This window comes from Gobio gobio (genome assembly GCF_949357685.1).
Source record: "Gobio gobio genome assembly, chromosome: 6".
NCBI lineage: Eukaryota > Metazoa > Chordata > Actinopteri > Cypriniformes > Gobionidae > Gobio > Gobio gobio.
In genome coordinates this window covers 8,290,259-8,305,754 of record NC_137102.1, presented here as the reverse complement: position 1 = coordinate 8,305,754, position 15,496 = coordinate 8,290,259, and the positions used below count along the sequence as shown (strand labels likewise).

The 15,496-nt window shown below is 38.9% G+C and overlaps 2 protein-coding genes across 4 annotated transcripts in view; one reads left to right on the top strand and one right to left on the bottom strand.

Annotated features, from left to right (window-relative positions):
* The window catches only part of LOC307128076 (retinol dehydrogenase 12), an 83,751-nt gene that overhangs the window by 14,984 nt on the left and 53,271 nt on the right, over positions 1-15,496 (top strand). The gene's annotated exons all lie outside the window — the stretch shown is intronic.
* The window catches only part of ctnnd2b (catenin (cadherin-associated protein), delta 2b), a gene marked incomplete at its 5' end in the record, with an annotated part of 123,739 nt that overhangs the window by 77,667 nt on the left and 30,576 nt on the right, over positions 1-15,496 (bottom strand). For both annotated transcript variants that reach the window (XM_079819666.1, XM_079819667.1), the window contains one exon: positions 11,275-11,387. In XM_079819666.1, coding sequence (XP_079675792.1) covers positions 11,275-11,387 — 113 coding nt within the window. The remainder of the gene's footprint in view (positions 1-11,274; positions 11,388-15,496) is intronic.

Sequence of the window (15,496 nt, the reverse complement as noted above, 5' to 3'; positions counted from 1 at the left end):
ATTAAACTCTAGATGAGTGGGACTAAAATAGTCCTTGTTAGTCCTGGTACTGTATGTGAGAACTATAACATGGAGGGCAATTTACCATGGAACATTTCAGCTAGACGGATAGAAACCATCTATTTAATCAATTTAGTCAGGGCTCCAAGATTTAAAGAAACAGTCCACCCAAAAAGAAAAGAAATCTGTAAATTGTAAATTCTTTCTTTTCTTCCACAACCTGTGAATTTAAGACTACCCTGCCCACTCCTTTCTTTATAACGAATGAGAATGTGAGCAGTCAGTGTCAAGCTCCAACATGACTAAGAAGTACTATAAAAGTACCATAAAAGTACAATTTTCCAAGTCTTCGAAAGCCATACGATACCTTTCTGTGAGGAAAAGGCTGAAATGTATGTCATTTTGCCAATCGAAGCACTCCTACAGACCTTAAAAAGTCAGTTTAGCAAAAACACGAGAAAAGCAGAAACAATCCTGTGTGGGCTTTTGGACTCTTCATGGAATGATATACGATACGCTACAAATCAAGAGAGATATAACACAGTCCTCAGAGAGGAATACATTTCAATCCCAGTGCGAGAGAGCATCCCGTAATGAGAGAGCCCCTCTTGAAGTGCTGAATCATGGCCGTCTTTCTCACAGCAGAGTTGTGTCAGAGGATATGAAAGCAATGGCTGGTGCTGCACAGATGCTGTACAGCTGCTCTGTGATGGCAAACACTCTTTTACGGTGTACTACTATGAATGGCATGAAGGTAAAATACTTTCACTACAAATCACAGGAACATAAGCATGAGTCCCCAGACACCTCTGCAGCCCCGGCTGCCACAAAATGGCTTGCGTCTGGAAAATGTATAGTAGTTTTAATATAGTAACACTCACTGTGGCAAGTTGTTTACAAAAATGTAGTACTTATGTATAAGGAATACTATGGTAGTTGTATGAAAGCAGTAATATTGTGCACAATTCAAAAACTTTTCTATTTTTATATACACCGATCAGGCATAACATTATGACTACAATGATTATCTCTTCATCACGGCACCTGTTAGTGGGCGGGTTATATTAGGCAGCAAGTGAACATTTCGTCCTCAAAGTTGATGTGTTAGAAGCAGGAAAAAATGGGCAAGCGTAAGGATTTGGGCAAGTTTGACATGGGCCAAATTGTGATGGCTAGACGACTGGGTCAGAGCATCTCCAAAACCCGGTCTGCAGTGGTCAGTATCAAAAGTGGTCCAAGGAAGGAACAGTGGTGAACCAGCGTCATGGGTGACCAAGGCTCATTGATGCACGTGGGGAGCGAAGGCTGGCCGCATTATGGGGCTGCATTGCCGCAGATCAGTCAGGCCATGCTGACCCCTGTCCACCGCCGAAAGCGCCAACAGTGAGCATCAGAACTGGACCACGGAGCAATGGAAGAAGGTGGCCTGGTCTGATGAATCATGTCTTCTTTTACATCACGTGGATGGCCGGATGCGTGTACGTCGCTTACCTGTGAAACACACGGCACCAGGATGCACTATGGGAAGAAGGCAAGCCAACGGAGGTAGTGTGATGCTTTGGGTTTTGAGGAGCACAACAACTAGTTTTAGGTGTTGAGTTGGCCTCCAAATTCCCCAGATTTCAATCCAATCGAGCATCTGTGGGATGTGCTGAACAAACAAGTCCGATCCATGGAGGCTCCACCTCGCAACTTACAGGACTTAAAGGATCTGCTGCTAACATCTCGGTGCCAGATACCACAGCACACCTTCAGGTCTAGTGGAGTCCACATGTCTCGAATGGTCAGGGCTGTTTTGGCAGCAAAAGGGGGACCAACACAATATTAGGTCATAACGTTATGCCTGATGGGTGTATTTTTTAAATGTAATAATTTATCAATGGCAAAGCTGAATTTTGAGCAGCCATTACCACAGTCTTACAAAATCATTGTAATTTATACTAATTTGGTGCTTAAATAATATTTATTATTATTATCAATGTTGACAACAGTTGTGCTGCTTAATATTTTTGTGAAAAAATACACTTTTTTCAGAATACTTTGATTAATTGAAAGTTAAAAAAACAGCATTTATTTGAAATAGAATTGTTTTGCGACATTGTAAATATTTACTGTATCTTTTGATCAGTTTTATGCAGCATTCTTGTACATTTTGCATTCTAGTACTAAGCAAATCAAATCGGTATTAAGCAATCCATGGTTTTGAACAAGTTGCTACAAATACCACAGTTACACTATGGGTACTATTCAATAATAACCATATATTTATAATATATTTCTATTTTTAGTGTTTCAAAAGGATTTTCCAGACTGATTTGTGTTAAAAAATAATAACAAAGGACTCTTACGCTACATCCTCAATACTAAAAAAGAAAGAAGTTTCAACAGAGATTCAACCCCAGTGTGCAGTAACAAGACTAAGACAACAGCAGTTAGCCTGAGCAATTACAGGATCAATCACACATTTCCTATTGTAAGTGTGCCTTCTAAAAGGACGAAATGTATTTTGAGTGCATCTGAAGATGTGGTGGGTCATTAGGCTGACAGCGTGAGTGATGTCACATGTAGGGAGCTCAGTGGTTGAGATCTGCGCTACGCCATAGGCTGGTTTAGTTAAGCTAGGCAACAGTGTGCCGCTTTGTCACAAGGCAGATCGAGTATGTGTCGCTGTCTAGCACTGACTTCCACTGGCATGGACAGCCATGAAATGTTGTCAAAAGACAATTTCCTCTCCTTCCTCTGTGTAAAAATACACTAGAAACCATATGACGCATGTGATTGATTGATCATTACATGTCATTCAGCATAACCTGGTTATCAAACGCTACTTTCAGTGCAATAATTGCTGGGTCGCCCAAGTAATTGAGATGCAGACAGTATCCTTGTCCCTGAATCACCAGACTGGGTTTAAGTCTACATGGTTAGGCTAAAGTCAAACAGTCCGGGCTTATAACCAAACTTGGGCAGCAGAAGAAGCTTTCATCACCTCTTAAGCCTGACAGATTGCCTGCTAAATCAATACGCTCTGTATTCCCTGTACTTTATGGGGAGACACTTAGCGTGAGTCAGCCAGTGCACTATACACCCTTAATATGCTTAATATCCTGTACGAATGGAGAGGGATTGTCTGAGCACAGGCACCCCGGGTGCACAGGCAGATGGGAAGGTTTCTTGCTGCTCGTGTCCTCAACCTTGTCCCTTCTAGACAGGTTCGACAGGATGATTTTCAATGGGTGCTTGTTGAAAACAACAGAAAATTATCAAAAGAAAGATGACATTTTGGTAGAATTGTTGGTAACATTACAATAAGGTTTCATTTGTTAACATTAGTTAAAGTTGGGGTAAGCTATATTTCAAAAATGCTTTAGAAAAGTGTCTCGGGCCGAGTACCAAAACAAACTTGTAAGGGGCAGTAAGGGGCGTGTCTACTAATGATGGGGAGAAGAGAGCGCTCAGTGCACGTCAGTATTCAAAAGACACGACACACGACACAGGAAGGACATTAGCTGAGCGACGACAGAAAGAGAGAGATGGCAGATAAAAAATAAATGTGGAAAATGTATGTGGAACAAAAGAAGGCTTATGATCAGGCAAGAAGTAGGACCAGCATAAATATCGGATCACCTTTCCAGCGCTGGAAAGAACTCAAGGAGCATTTAGGCCTGCAATCGGACGCCGAGGTTGCTTTATTTCTTCTCGATAGGTGAGTAACATTGGTTTTGTTTTGTTTCACAGATCTAATATATGCTGGCTAAATGTTAATTTAAAATGTTGCTACTGCCAGAACGGCAGGTCAACTTTTGTCGTTATTTTTGTTTGTTTTTTGCACACTAAAAGTATTCTCATCGCTTGAACCACTGAGGTCACATGGACTATTTTAACAATGTCTTTACTTTTCTGGGCCTTACTTTTCTACTTTTCTAAAGTGGTAATTCAATTGCTGAATGGCTGGTTCAGAGAGCTGTCCGATTTCAGCAAAATATCTTAATTTGTGTTCTTAAAGTTTGCAACGACATGAGGGTGAGTAATTAATGGCAGAATTTTCATGTTTGGGTGAACTAACCCTTTAAGATCGAAAATTGTATCTGTTAAAATTAGTTAAGGCACTATGAACTAACATGAACATTTGGTCACACTTTAGTTTAGGGTCCAATTCTCACTATTAACTATGATTTTTGCCTCAATAAACTCCTAATTACTGCTTATTAATTTTTACTAAGGTAGTTGTTAAAGGTCCCATGGCATGGCATTTTTCTATTATTTTATAATGTTTCCTGAGGTGTACTTATATTGTTAGTATGATTTTTACATAAAAAAATGTCATAATTTAGAAATAAAAGGTATTTTTTCTATACTGTTATTACCCCTCTGGCTGAATGCCCTGTTTCAAGGGGCGTGTCTGCTGTGAGTCTTCAGTGAAAACGCAGACTGTTGTGATTGGCTGACATCTTTGCATTTGAAATGAGTTGAGGGGGCGTGGTTTAGCGAGGCACTGCACACACTGCAGGAGAGAAAGAGACTGACTGGGCACTCGTGAACCTGAGCTGGAGGAAGTTTTATTGTACTGAGTTGTTGAGAGCGCTGTGCTGTTAGCGCAAGCTTATTTTGTTTGTATCTAAGAGTTCTGAATAAACAGTCACAGTCATGTCGACTATGTCTTCTTCCACCTTATTCTACGAACTTTGTAACACATGTAATGTACCATTACAGCCGTCGAGATGAACGAATCGTCAAAGTGTGGATTATAGCATTATTTTTTAGATCTTTTCTCATCACATGAACAGCTCCACAGACCGTCTGTTGATCGCGTGAATGCAGTGATCTCGTCATTGCAACGCGTTTTCTCTCACAAAATGCTTTGAACACAACTAACAGCAAACACGACATCGACAGGAATACAGTAAGAGCTTTGTGCAGCATAACAGCGTCATTCCTTATAACGGCAGTTTGGACAAGTGTGCAGATACACTCGCGACGTGTGATTGACAGATCCAAACATTATAAAGAGTGTTCTCTGATCGCTATCTGATGTTTAATCACTTAAATAAGGGATTTGTTTCATGCTACTAACAGAAACGATCGTTTTAGTCACTGGCTTGATTCACTGATGCATTACGCTTAGGGCATCAAGACGGCGATCATTAAACAATCTAGAAAGAAAGTCTGAGTGAACTTGTATGATTAGCTACACATCAGAAATCACTGATCACAGATCAGGCATTAATGAACACTGTTACTCACTGTTTGTCGCGGTGCTGTCGAATCCATATCGTAAAGTCTGTTTGTAAAGCCTGTGCTGACATAAACTGAATCCATTTTCTCTGAATGCTCTGGGCGGGCAAACAGAGGAAGGGGGAGGTAACCTTTCCTTGTATGACGTCATAACAGGAAAATTCCAGATCAGCTCGTCTGAGCTCTCATTTTCTCAAAGGCAGAGAAAGACAGCCAGAACTCGGTTTACACCCATCAAAATTTCTAGCCACATGGGGACCATATACAGGCTAGGGGAAGTCATATTAATGTTAAAAAACCTCATAAAATGACATTTTCATGCCATGGGACCTTTAAGTTTAGTTATTGGGTAGGATTAAGGGGTGTAGAATATGATCATGCAGTAAATAAGGCATTAATATGTGCTTTATAAGTACTAATAAACAGCCAATATCCTAGTAATATGCAATATTACTAGTAATAGTATGCTAATAAGCAACTAGTTAATAGTGAGAATTGGACCCTAATTTAAAGTGTTACTGAACATTTTTATTAACTACATTAGTAGTTTCTACGGCAAGAAATGCTGTAATTGAATATATTGTTCATTGTTAGTTATTGCATTAACTAATGCTAATGCTTCTTTTAAAGTGCTACCAAATGTTTTATAATGAAAGTCATTAGGGTCCAAAACAACATTGGACGTCACTTACTTTTATTATATGGACTAAACACCAACAAAAACGACAAAAAACACTGTCAATGTATCAGAATATGCCTACTTCCATACTACAGAGTATGCGAAAATAAAGGGCCAGCAAAAAGAGTAGTATGTACGAATTCATAGGATTTAACAGGTGAAAAGTACTACTGGTTAGCAGAGTTAGCCTATATGTATAAACTCTGTTATATTTTATCATCACTGTGATCCAGGTACCTGAATCTGCCTTTTATAATGCTTAAAGTGCACTCTACCACGCTGCATGCCTGGATATAAAGAACGACAATGACTTAATTTACATACTAACAACATACTCACAACTTAATTTACACAAGCACCACTATTTCAGCTCACTTAAAAGCCTAGTTAAAGTAGATTGCTGGTGGTAGCAGATTTCTGCACCCAATTACTGCTCACACACACACACACACACACACAAAACTGTTTAGTGAATTCGTCCCACCATCTTTCTTTCCATCAATTTATCCTCTGCAACTAGAGGGTGAAGAGAAATATAATGCATTTCAGTACAGTCTCGGTGGAAAAGCCTTTCAGTGTTTTCTTTTCTTTTCATGTGCAATTTCAAGCAAAGTGGGTATCTGATACTAGACGTACATTCATGCATTTTCTTTTTACATTTAGGCAGATGCTTTTATTCAAAGCAGATTACATTGCAATCAAGGTACACGCTTTACCCATTCCCATAATGATGCTAACATCAACTCCACCGATTGAGCTGCAGGAACAGACAAAAAGCTTGTTGCTACGTATAGCAAATGCTGAAATAATGCACATACTTTGCGAATTGAATGCTAATAATACTATTTTCCCATTGCCCACTGTATGGCCAGAAGCTCTCGCTTGCCGTTTTACTATAGTGAGATTAGAGCTGTCAAACACATTGTCTCCTCAATACAACTTATTTACACCACATGCCAACAGAGAATTATCTCTCCTCGAGGCACACATTGTAGACGCGTACACAGTGCCAGCGCAGTCCGAGCTCACAGGAGACTGGTGGACTAATCTGGCAGGAAAACAGTCAAACAGCTTTGGCTTAATACGTCCTCGCTGTGCTCGACAGACAGCGTTTAGCAAGACAGCTCCACGCTACAGGATAGGGCTCGCCAGTGAACGTCTAGTCCAGAGTCAAAGGCCTCACTCAGAGCAGCAGATGTTTGACGCTGTGCCTAGGTTCGGTCCGACCACAGAAAATAAGACAACTTCACGTGGCATTTCCACTGTTAGTGCAGAGGCATTTTGCACGTCGTCTGTTAATCAGCGATTTATTTTTGCTGAGTATCAGAAAGTTAGCTGAAGAACTAGGCCAGTATTATGTTTGTTCAAAATGGAGGGCTATTTGAAAAGACCCATGTTTCATTAAACAAGTGGGTCATGGGCTGAAAGTGCTCTCTTTAGCCCACGGTGCTTCTCCTGATGCTGGGACTTTCAGCTTGTTGCCTTATAAAAAAAGAAACAAATAAAAGTGTGGTGATTTGTATCCATATTGTTATCCATATTGCAACTGAAATTGAACCATCACTGAAAGTATATGTCTGTTGAAGTGAACAGCAGATAAAAGGTGCACAAAGTAAAATAACCCTGAATTGTGAGACCAATCATGATCCATGCAAACCCTGATTAGATACTTGAGCACCGTGTTATTTGACTAGTAGCTTGTATTATAGCCTTGAGCAGCTTGTTTGTCTGTAAGCTGTATTTGTCTTGAGGACAGATTTGAACTAGCCTGACTCTTCAAGACCAAACATACTGACAGCCTAATGCAAGAAAATTCAAACATCGAGCCTGATCAAAAATGATACACAGACGATTTCAAAACACGGCATCATGAAGCTTCGAAGCGTTATGAATCAGTGAGTCGAATCATGATTCGGATCCCGGGTCAAACCGCCAAACTGCTGAAATCGCGTGACTTTGGCGATCCAAACCGCTGAATCGACTCACTGATTCATAACGCTTCGAAGCTTCATGATGCAGTGTTTTGAAATCGTCATCACTATATAAGTCGTTATTTAGGGTTTTTTTGCGCACAAAAACTATTCTCGTCACTCCATAAAGTTATTGTAGAACCACTGTAGTCAGATGGACTTTGTAACGACGTCTTTAGTACCTTTTAAGGGTCTTGTGAGTGAACACTGCATTGTGCCAATGGAGGCCTTTCAGAGCCATCAGATTTCAACTAAAATATCTTCATTTGTGTTCCGAAGATGAACGGAGGTCTTACGGGTGTCGAACGACATGAGGGTAAGTAATTAATGACATAATTTTCATTTTTGGGTGAACTAACCCTTTAAATTTTCCACAGTACTGTGTATGTACAGTATGTGTATATATATCATAGACTGTAAAAAAAATGGACGTAGTGTCCGTGACGTCATCCATAGGGTTCTGAAGAGCAGTTTTGAAGCCTTAAAGTCTTGTCAGTGCATCACTCCCGGATAACAGAAAATGGGCAAAGGGGCGGGACGTGGGTGGAGCTGAGGTGACGTGATGACTAACAGACAGCAGACAAATGGCTACTCAAAGTGGCCACGCCCTTATTTATGCAGAACTTTAAATCTCATTAATGTTAACGAATTAGTTATTAAAAAAATCCACCCCCTCACAGTTGTCATGAAGGGCAAATTTAGACCAAAACCACAATTTGTCCCAGACTGTAAACATGTTTTTTTCTGCTGTAAAGTTGGGCATTTTAACATGGAGCTCAATGAGATTCTGCTCCTTCTGGAGCCTGTCTCTAGTGGCCAGTCGATGAACTGCAGTTTAAGTCACTTCCGTATTGGCCTCAAGGGAAACTGGGGAGGTTGCCGCTTGATATATATACATACTGTACATACACAGTACTGTGGAAAAGTCTTAGGCACGTTAGTATTTTCACCAAACAAAATTATTTTAAGCCAGTTATTTTTATATTTAGCTGTAGTGTCTCCGTAGGATATATCAGTTTACATTTCCAAACATTCCTTTTGCCATTCATTGTAATAATCCAGTGAGATTTGCTCCACATAGAGATCTGATCCATCATTGAGTCTGTCTGTGGCTACATGAAGAAAAACTGAGACAAACTGCGGCAACGTCTCCAAGACGCTTGAAGAAACCTTCTTGCAAAGCTACCTGAAAAACTACAGTATGTGCAAGTGTACCTGGACAAAAGCTGTTTTAAATGCAAAGTGTGGTCACACCCTTTATATTGATTTGACTTAGTTAATGGAAGTTAATTGAGAAATCAAATCTATTTTTTGAAAAGCATCCTCACTTTACAGCATTTTTACACAAGTACCTAGAACTTTCTACAGTACTGTAGCTTTTTCAGCTCTTCAAGCGCCTTGGATAGACGTTGGTGATATTTCAGAAAAATATGAATATAACTGATATTTCCAACTGATACACTATACAGCAAAATATATACATAACTGGCTTATACCCTTTTTTTCATTTTTTCCTCAGACTTTTGCACAGTACTGTATATATATACAGTATATATATATACAATATATATATATAAATCATCGTATAGGTCTCGATGAAAAAGCACTTGATGGTCTGGCTGACATCCACAACGTCATTGACTTTGTCTCTCCGCTCTTCTTTACTCAACTCGTCTTAATGTGGGAGAGACTGAAAAGCTGTGTGAAAAAAAGGGCTTCGGGGGGAACTTGCAAAAATGACTTGTGATACACCTTGAAGTACTTTATGTATATTATTATATATTATATTATATATATATACAGAACTGTCTTACACGACTGTGTTTCCAAACAGCAGACATCCATCCACCTCTGAAAGATAACTTTATTGCTTTTCGTCTGCGAGCACCGAGGCGCAAGTAATTTATTATATACAAAATTATTACATTATTACAGTGGTTTCTCACTCTGCAGCAGCTACCATTTTTCATAGTGATATTTAGCGCCAGTTTATCAGGAAGTGACGATTTTGTTCTCTTCGGCTCAGTGGATGGAAACGGGTTATGTACTGGGGTTTGTGGTCCCCATGGTTGAGGTCTCCAGTGCCCTGCTCACACTAGCTATGTTGCCATCCACCTATTTTTATGCACATTTTGGGATATTGTATAAAAAATGCTGAATGGAAACGCAAAAAATGCGCATAAATTCTAAAAATGTGCATAAAAAACATATGCATTCAATTGAGTCGGATAGACTTGTTATCTGATAAGAAAACATGAGCATAAACTACGATGGAAACACATTTACCGAATAAATTCCTCAATGCGCATTAAAAAAGACGTGACTTTGCGATGGGATGGCATAACTGGATTAAACAGCGGACCGATCTCGTTGCACAGAATCTGAAATGCTGTATTGGTCATTCTGAAATACCTGAGCAAAGTCTGTCGTCAAGGTGGATCAGTTTAATTATCTCCCAGAACTGTCTCACACGAAAGCAAGATAACTTATTTTCGTCTGCGTGCCCTGAAGCACAAGTAATTTATTATATAGGCCTACAAAATTATACAATGTCTTGGCTTTTTCTCCTGCAGCAGCTTCCATTTTTGTTAGTACTATTTAACGGAAGTTTATCGGGACGTGACGATTTGTTCTCTTTTTGGATGGAAACGGTGCTTTATTCGCAAAAGTTTTTATGCGATATTCCAATTATGCGCACAAGCTAAATTCACAATTTTGGATGGAAACATAGCTACTGACAGTAGAGATACTAATACCAATGATATATAACTTTAAACCTGATATCATCCCGGACAACAGAATCTCACTGACAAAGCCAGCAACGTGGGAGTCTTACTGACTGAACAGCTGAAGGACATTTGATTTATTGAGTTTTCAGGCTCGATGAATAAACACAAAATATTCTCCACAGCAACAACAAGAGGACAATACAATGAGGCCATTCAATTCAATTTGAACATTCGCTGTAAACAGTGATTAGAAGCACTTATCAGCCTCTGAAGGGTCAAACTGATTGCATATAATCCATAAAGTCTGTTTTATTATAGAATCTGTTCTCGTTTACTGTTGAGATTTTAATTACAGGCTGAATTCAAAGCTTGTGACAACATAACACTTTGTTTACTTAGCAGTATTGAAAGAGTTTACTTAAAGAGGGAGAGTTAAGATCTGAGTCTCCTCTGAATGTGGATACATTAAAATATTCATGATGGAATAAGCTGGGAAAGGACAGCAAAAGATTTCACAGGGGAGAATGGCATTTGATGATTTAATGACAATTTTGACGGTGTAGACCTAGGAGAGATTGAGGCATGTGAAAGATAGATGGATTTAGCGGTGATTGTGGGGTGAGACAGATTGAGTAACTGAGAGGTGTCACTCCACTAGACCCACCTGATGCTGCTCATGCTTCCGGTCTCAGATCCCAGCTTGCATCTCTCCAGCTGGGTGGCAACGATCTGCCTCTCAGCCTCCAACTCTCTCGTCAGTCGCTCAAATTGCAGCTCCTGCACACATAAAGCAGTCCGAGCATATGTGTAAAGCCCTAAAGGAATTATGGAATTGATTCTGTCTGTAGCATGTATCACAAATGCACTTACACATGCTCTAGTAACTACTACAGAGAGTGTGTGCGAGTGAGTGTGTGTGTGTGTGTGTGTGTGTGTGTGTGTGTGTGTGTGTGTGTGTGTGATGCTGGTCAACCCTATGTTATGGCCACAAAATGTCCCCACAAAGATGGCAATATCCGAAATCCTTGTCCTTGTGGACATTTGTTGGTCCCCATGAGGAAAACATCTATAAACTAAATTATGTTTTTTTTAAATATAAAAAGCAGAAAGTTTTCTATGATGGGTAGGGTTTGTGTGTGTGTGTGTGTGTGTGTGTGCGTGCATGTGTGTGTGAGTGGAGGATATAGAGAGACTGTGGGGGACTGTCAGGGCTTTTCTTTCCATATTTGTTTGCATTCTTCAAACATTTTGGCATACACAAAAATGTAGGAACTGCAATTTAAAACATAGTCAAACTATTAGAATGTCAGATCCTTGATGATATAAGCAACACAGGCAATTGAAACCCAAAGCGTACAAACCACCTGCTAAAGGTCTTTATTTTTTTCTCTCTCCAGGAATCGATGTGGCAAAATGCATGTGGAATGCTCCTTGTAAAACCACTAAAACAAATATTTTATGAACAAAATCTTGATTTGTCATCCTTAGTGACAGGTACAGCTTCACAAATAGACTAAAACAAGCATTTATATGATGCTGCAAGGAGAAAAAAAAAACATGTTTAATTAATACTAATAAAAAACACTACTGTTAAAAAGGTTGGGGTCCATAATATTTGAAAGCTCATAAGCTCTAAAGCTCACCAAGGCTTCGTTTATTTGACTAAATAAACTTTTTTAAGTTTTCTATTTTAATATATTTTAAAATGCAATTTATTCCTGTGATGGCAAAGCTGAATTATCAGCTTCAGGGTCACATGATCCTTCAGAGATCATTTTAATATGTTATAACTGTTATAAACAGTAGTGTTGCTTAATATTTTTTTGGTGGAAACCATGATATATTTTTCAGGATCTTTTGATGAATAACAAGCTCAAAACAACAGCATTTATTTGAAATAGAAATATTTTGTATCATAATAAATGTATCTGACCTTTGATAACTTTAATTCAACTTTAACCTTCCTTGCTGAATAAAAATAATAGTAACTTACTGACCTCGAACTTTTGAACAGTGGTGTGTATATATACTGAACTCTGATCCCTGGCCAAAATGAGTTAATTGGTTGCATAGTACCATAAATGAAACATTCTCTTTAAAGTCCCAGTGAACTGGAAGTTGCGACTGATTTTATTTCAGTGCTGTGGCGTATTTCCAAGTGAAACTGAATATTGAATAGAGGGCAGGGTTTTACTTCAGTGTTCCTCCTCTCTATCTCTCGCTCATAGCAGACTAACGGTTGGAGGGGAGTGGTTAAGGATATTCAAAGCCGTCAAACAGCCGTCATCGGAAAGGGAACGCCATTCCAGACCATATTTTCAGATTTAGATTTTACCACGGCAAACAATTTTTTTCTGTGTATTAAGGCGAGACACTACAGGTGAATAGGGAATTTTTTTTTTATTACAAGATAACACTGTGAAACTTCTCCAGTTTATTACTGGCATAAACATAAGAAAAAAATGTATTACAAGTTTTGTGAAAATTAATGTTTTAATATGCAAATGAGGCCTTATATACTTAAATATACGCTCATTTGCATACTTTTCCAAAAACAAAATCTGGAAATTGGAAAGGACCATGTTTAAAATTCTTGGTTCTATTTGTTGACATGTTAGATGAGAGGGCTTTTACAGAGGGGATTCTGGATATCTTATTTTGTGCTTTAGTAAATTAGAGAATACTGACAATAGCCTTAAAAAATCAATTTTCACCATGTTTTTTGGAGTGACCTATAACTCAGGATAGGAATGATATATCAACAAATCCCTCTATAAAAGCCTTCAGAATATAGTTCAGTATAAGACTGCTAAAGATGGTGCTTGCAGGTGCTCCTGAAGTGGATATATCTGACTCTGAGTGTGAGAAAAAACTAATTCTGAGAAAACGGCCTTTAAAGTTTTATACTGTATAACTGCATACATTTCTATAAAACCCCCAACCTACAAACAAAATATATATTCAGTTAATTAATATCAGTAGTGTATAATATTTAAAACACGTGGAAATTGATAAATGAATAAATTATTAATAGCAATAGCTATTAGAGAACTACCTTAAGAGAACTACCTTAACAAACACCAGTCACAAAAACTGCAGACGAACTGTCCCTGTTTGTTGTATTGGTCCATCTATAACTATCTGAATCTAATTCTGACGGGGTTTCGTCGTCTAATCTGTTGTTGTTTACTTTCTTTTTACTTGCTCTTGCTACTTGGTCTTTTCTGTGAGCGTTTATGAGCCGATTTCAGCGTTGTCTGCACTTTCTCTCCAGCAGAGAATACACAAGCAAGCGGCAGCGCGTGAGAAATTCACATCGACCAATCAGATGTGGTGTTCGGCTGCAAACTTTCGCGGTTGGTTAGTTCTACAAAGGAAATATCCATATTTGGATTAGACAGTGCTGTGTGTGAGACTGCGAGCTTTATAATGAGACCAAGCATGACATGTTTCTGTGAATGGAGACGGCACGAGAGATTGCGCTAGAATAACTTTTGATGATTTCGGGAAGAAATCTAAAGGCGCACGGTGACAAAATATAATGAAATAACCAACTTAATTTGTAATGTTGACATTTTTTTTTATTTTGACATGAAAGCTTACATGTTAAGGGAGCAAACTGGCCCAAAATCTCAAAATTGACCACTGCATGAAAAAACGATGTTTTCACCTGCCGTGTCTCGCCTTAACTTGCACTGATTAATTGTTCACCCAAAAAGCAGTAATGTGTGCTAACAAAGTAAATAAGATCAATTTTGATTTCATGAGGACTTTAAAGGCACAATATGTAATTTCCGCCGCTAGAGGTCACTTGTTCAAAACAAATGCATAGCTTGATGACGCCTTGATTTCGCGGAATCTCGCTCTCGTTGACAGACATCTTCACACACTCCTCTGCTCATTCCAATGGAGGATGGTTGTTGTTTACAGCCTACTTGGTTTTCGGCCGGTTCTGGCGCATGACATACGTCACGACCAAACGTTAGCGATTGGTTACGGCAGATCCAGAGTGGCTCTGGGCAGATCCAATAGTTTTAAACTTCAACAGAGCACCCGCCTTCAAGGAAGTAAACGCTTGTCAATGGAGAGTGGCCAGACTGTCTGTACAAATGAAATGTACGAGAGTCTGGTAGGACCAGGCTAGTCTTTACCTCTACAGCCGGTGGAAAAGAATCATACGGGACACGGGCAGAAATCATATTCATGGATGAGCTAATGTATTAAAGATTTATTAACAACACTGTTTTATCATATTAGATACATTTGAGTGAGTTGAAAGTTATGCTATAATGCTACTCTGTGCATTCGCTCAGCGTCTGAGACACTTGTTGCACACTGCAGAAAGCTAGATGGATATTAGGCATGGTAAAACACCATACTTGCGGTAAATCAAGAAAACGAGATTTAAACAATAAGACTAACTGTGTTGAGCTATATAACAATGATTCGTTTTCTGTCGGTGAATGTATCGAAACAGTTGCTCACCTTTCTAATAAAACACATCATATATTGAAGCATCGACTCTTTGGCAGTGGTGTAAATTAACAAATTACAAATACTCTCGTTACTGTAATTGAGTAGTTTTTCTCAGGAATTGTACTTTATTAAGTAGTTTAAAAACAGTGTACTTTTACTTGAGTACATTTTAAGTGCTGTATCTGTATTTTTACTGGGCTATTTTCCCTAAACCTGGCGTCGCTACATTATATGTTTATTTTTTTCCTGTCAAAGTGGTTGGCTAAGATGAATAATCAGTCCTGTGACTCCATGCGTCACGCGTGTGATTCCCGTCAAATCGCATGTAAACGCATTAACCTGCTTTCTGTCAGCTTATTGAAGTGCATATTTAAATGTAATGTGTTCTCACATGGTGATTTTAAATTGTA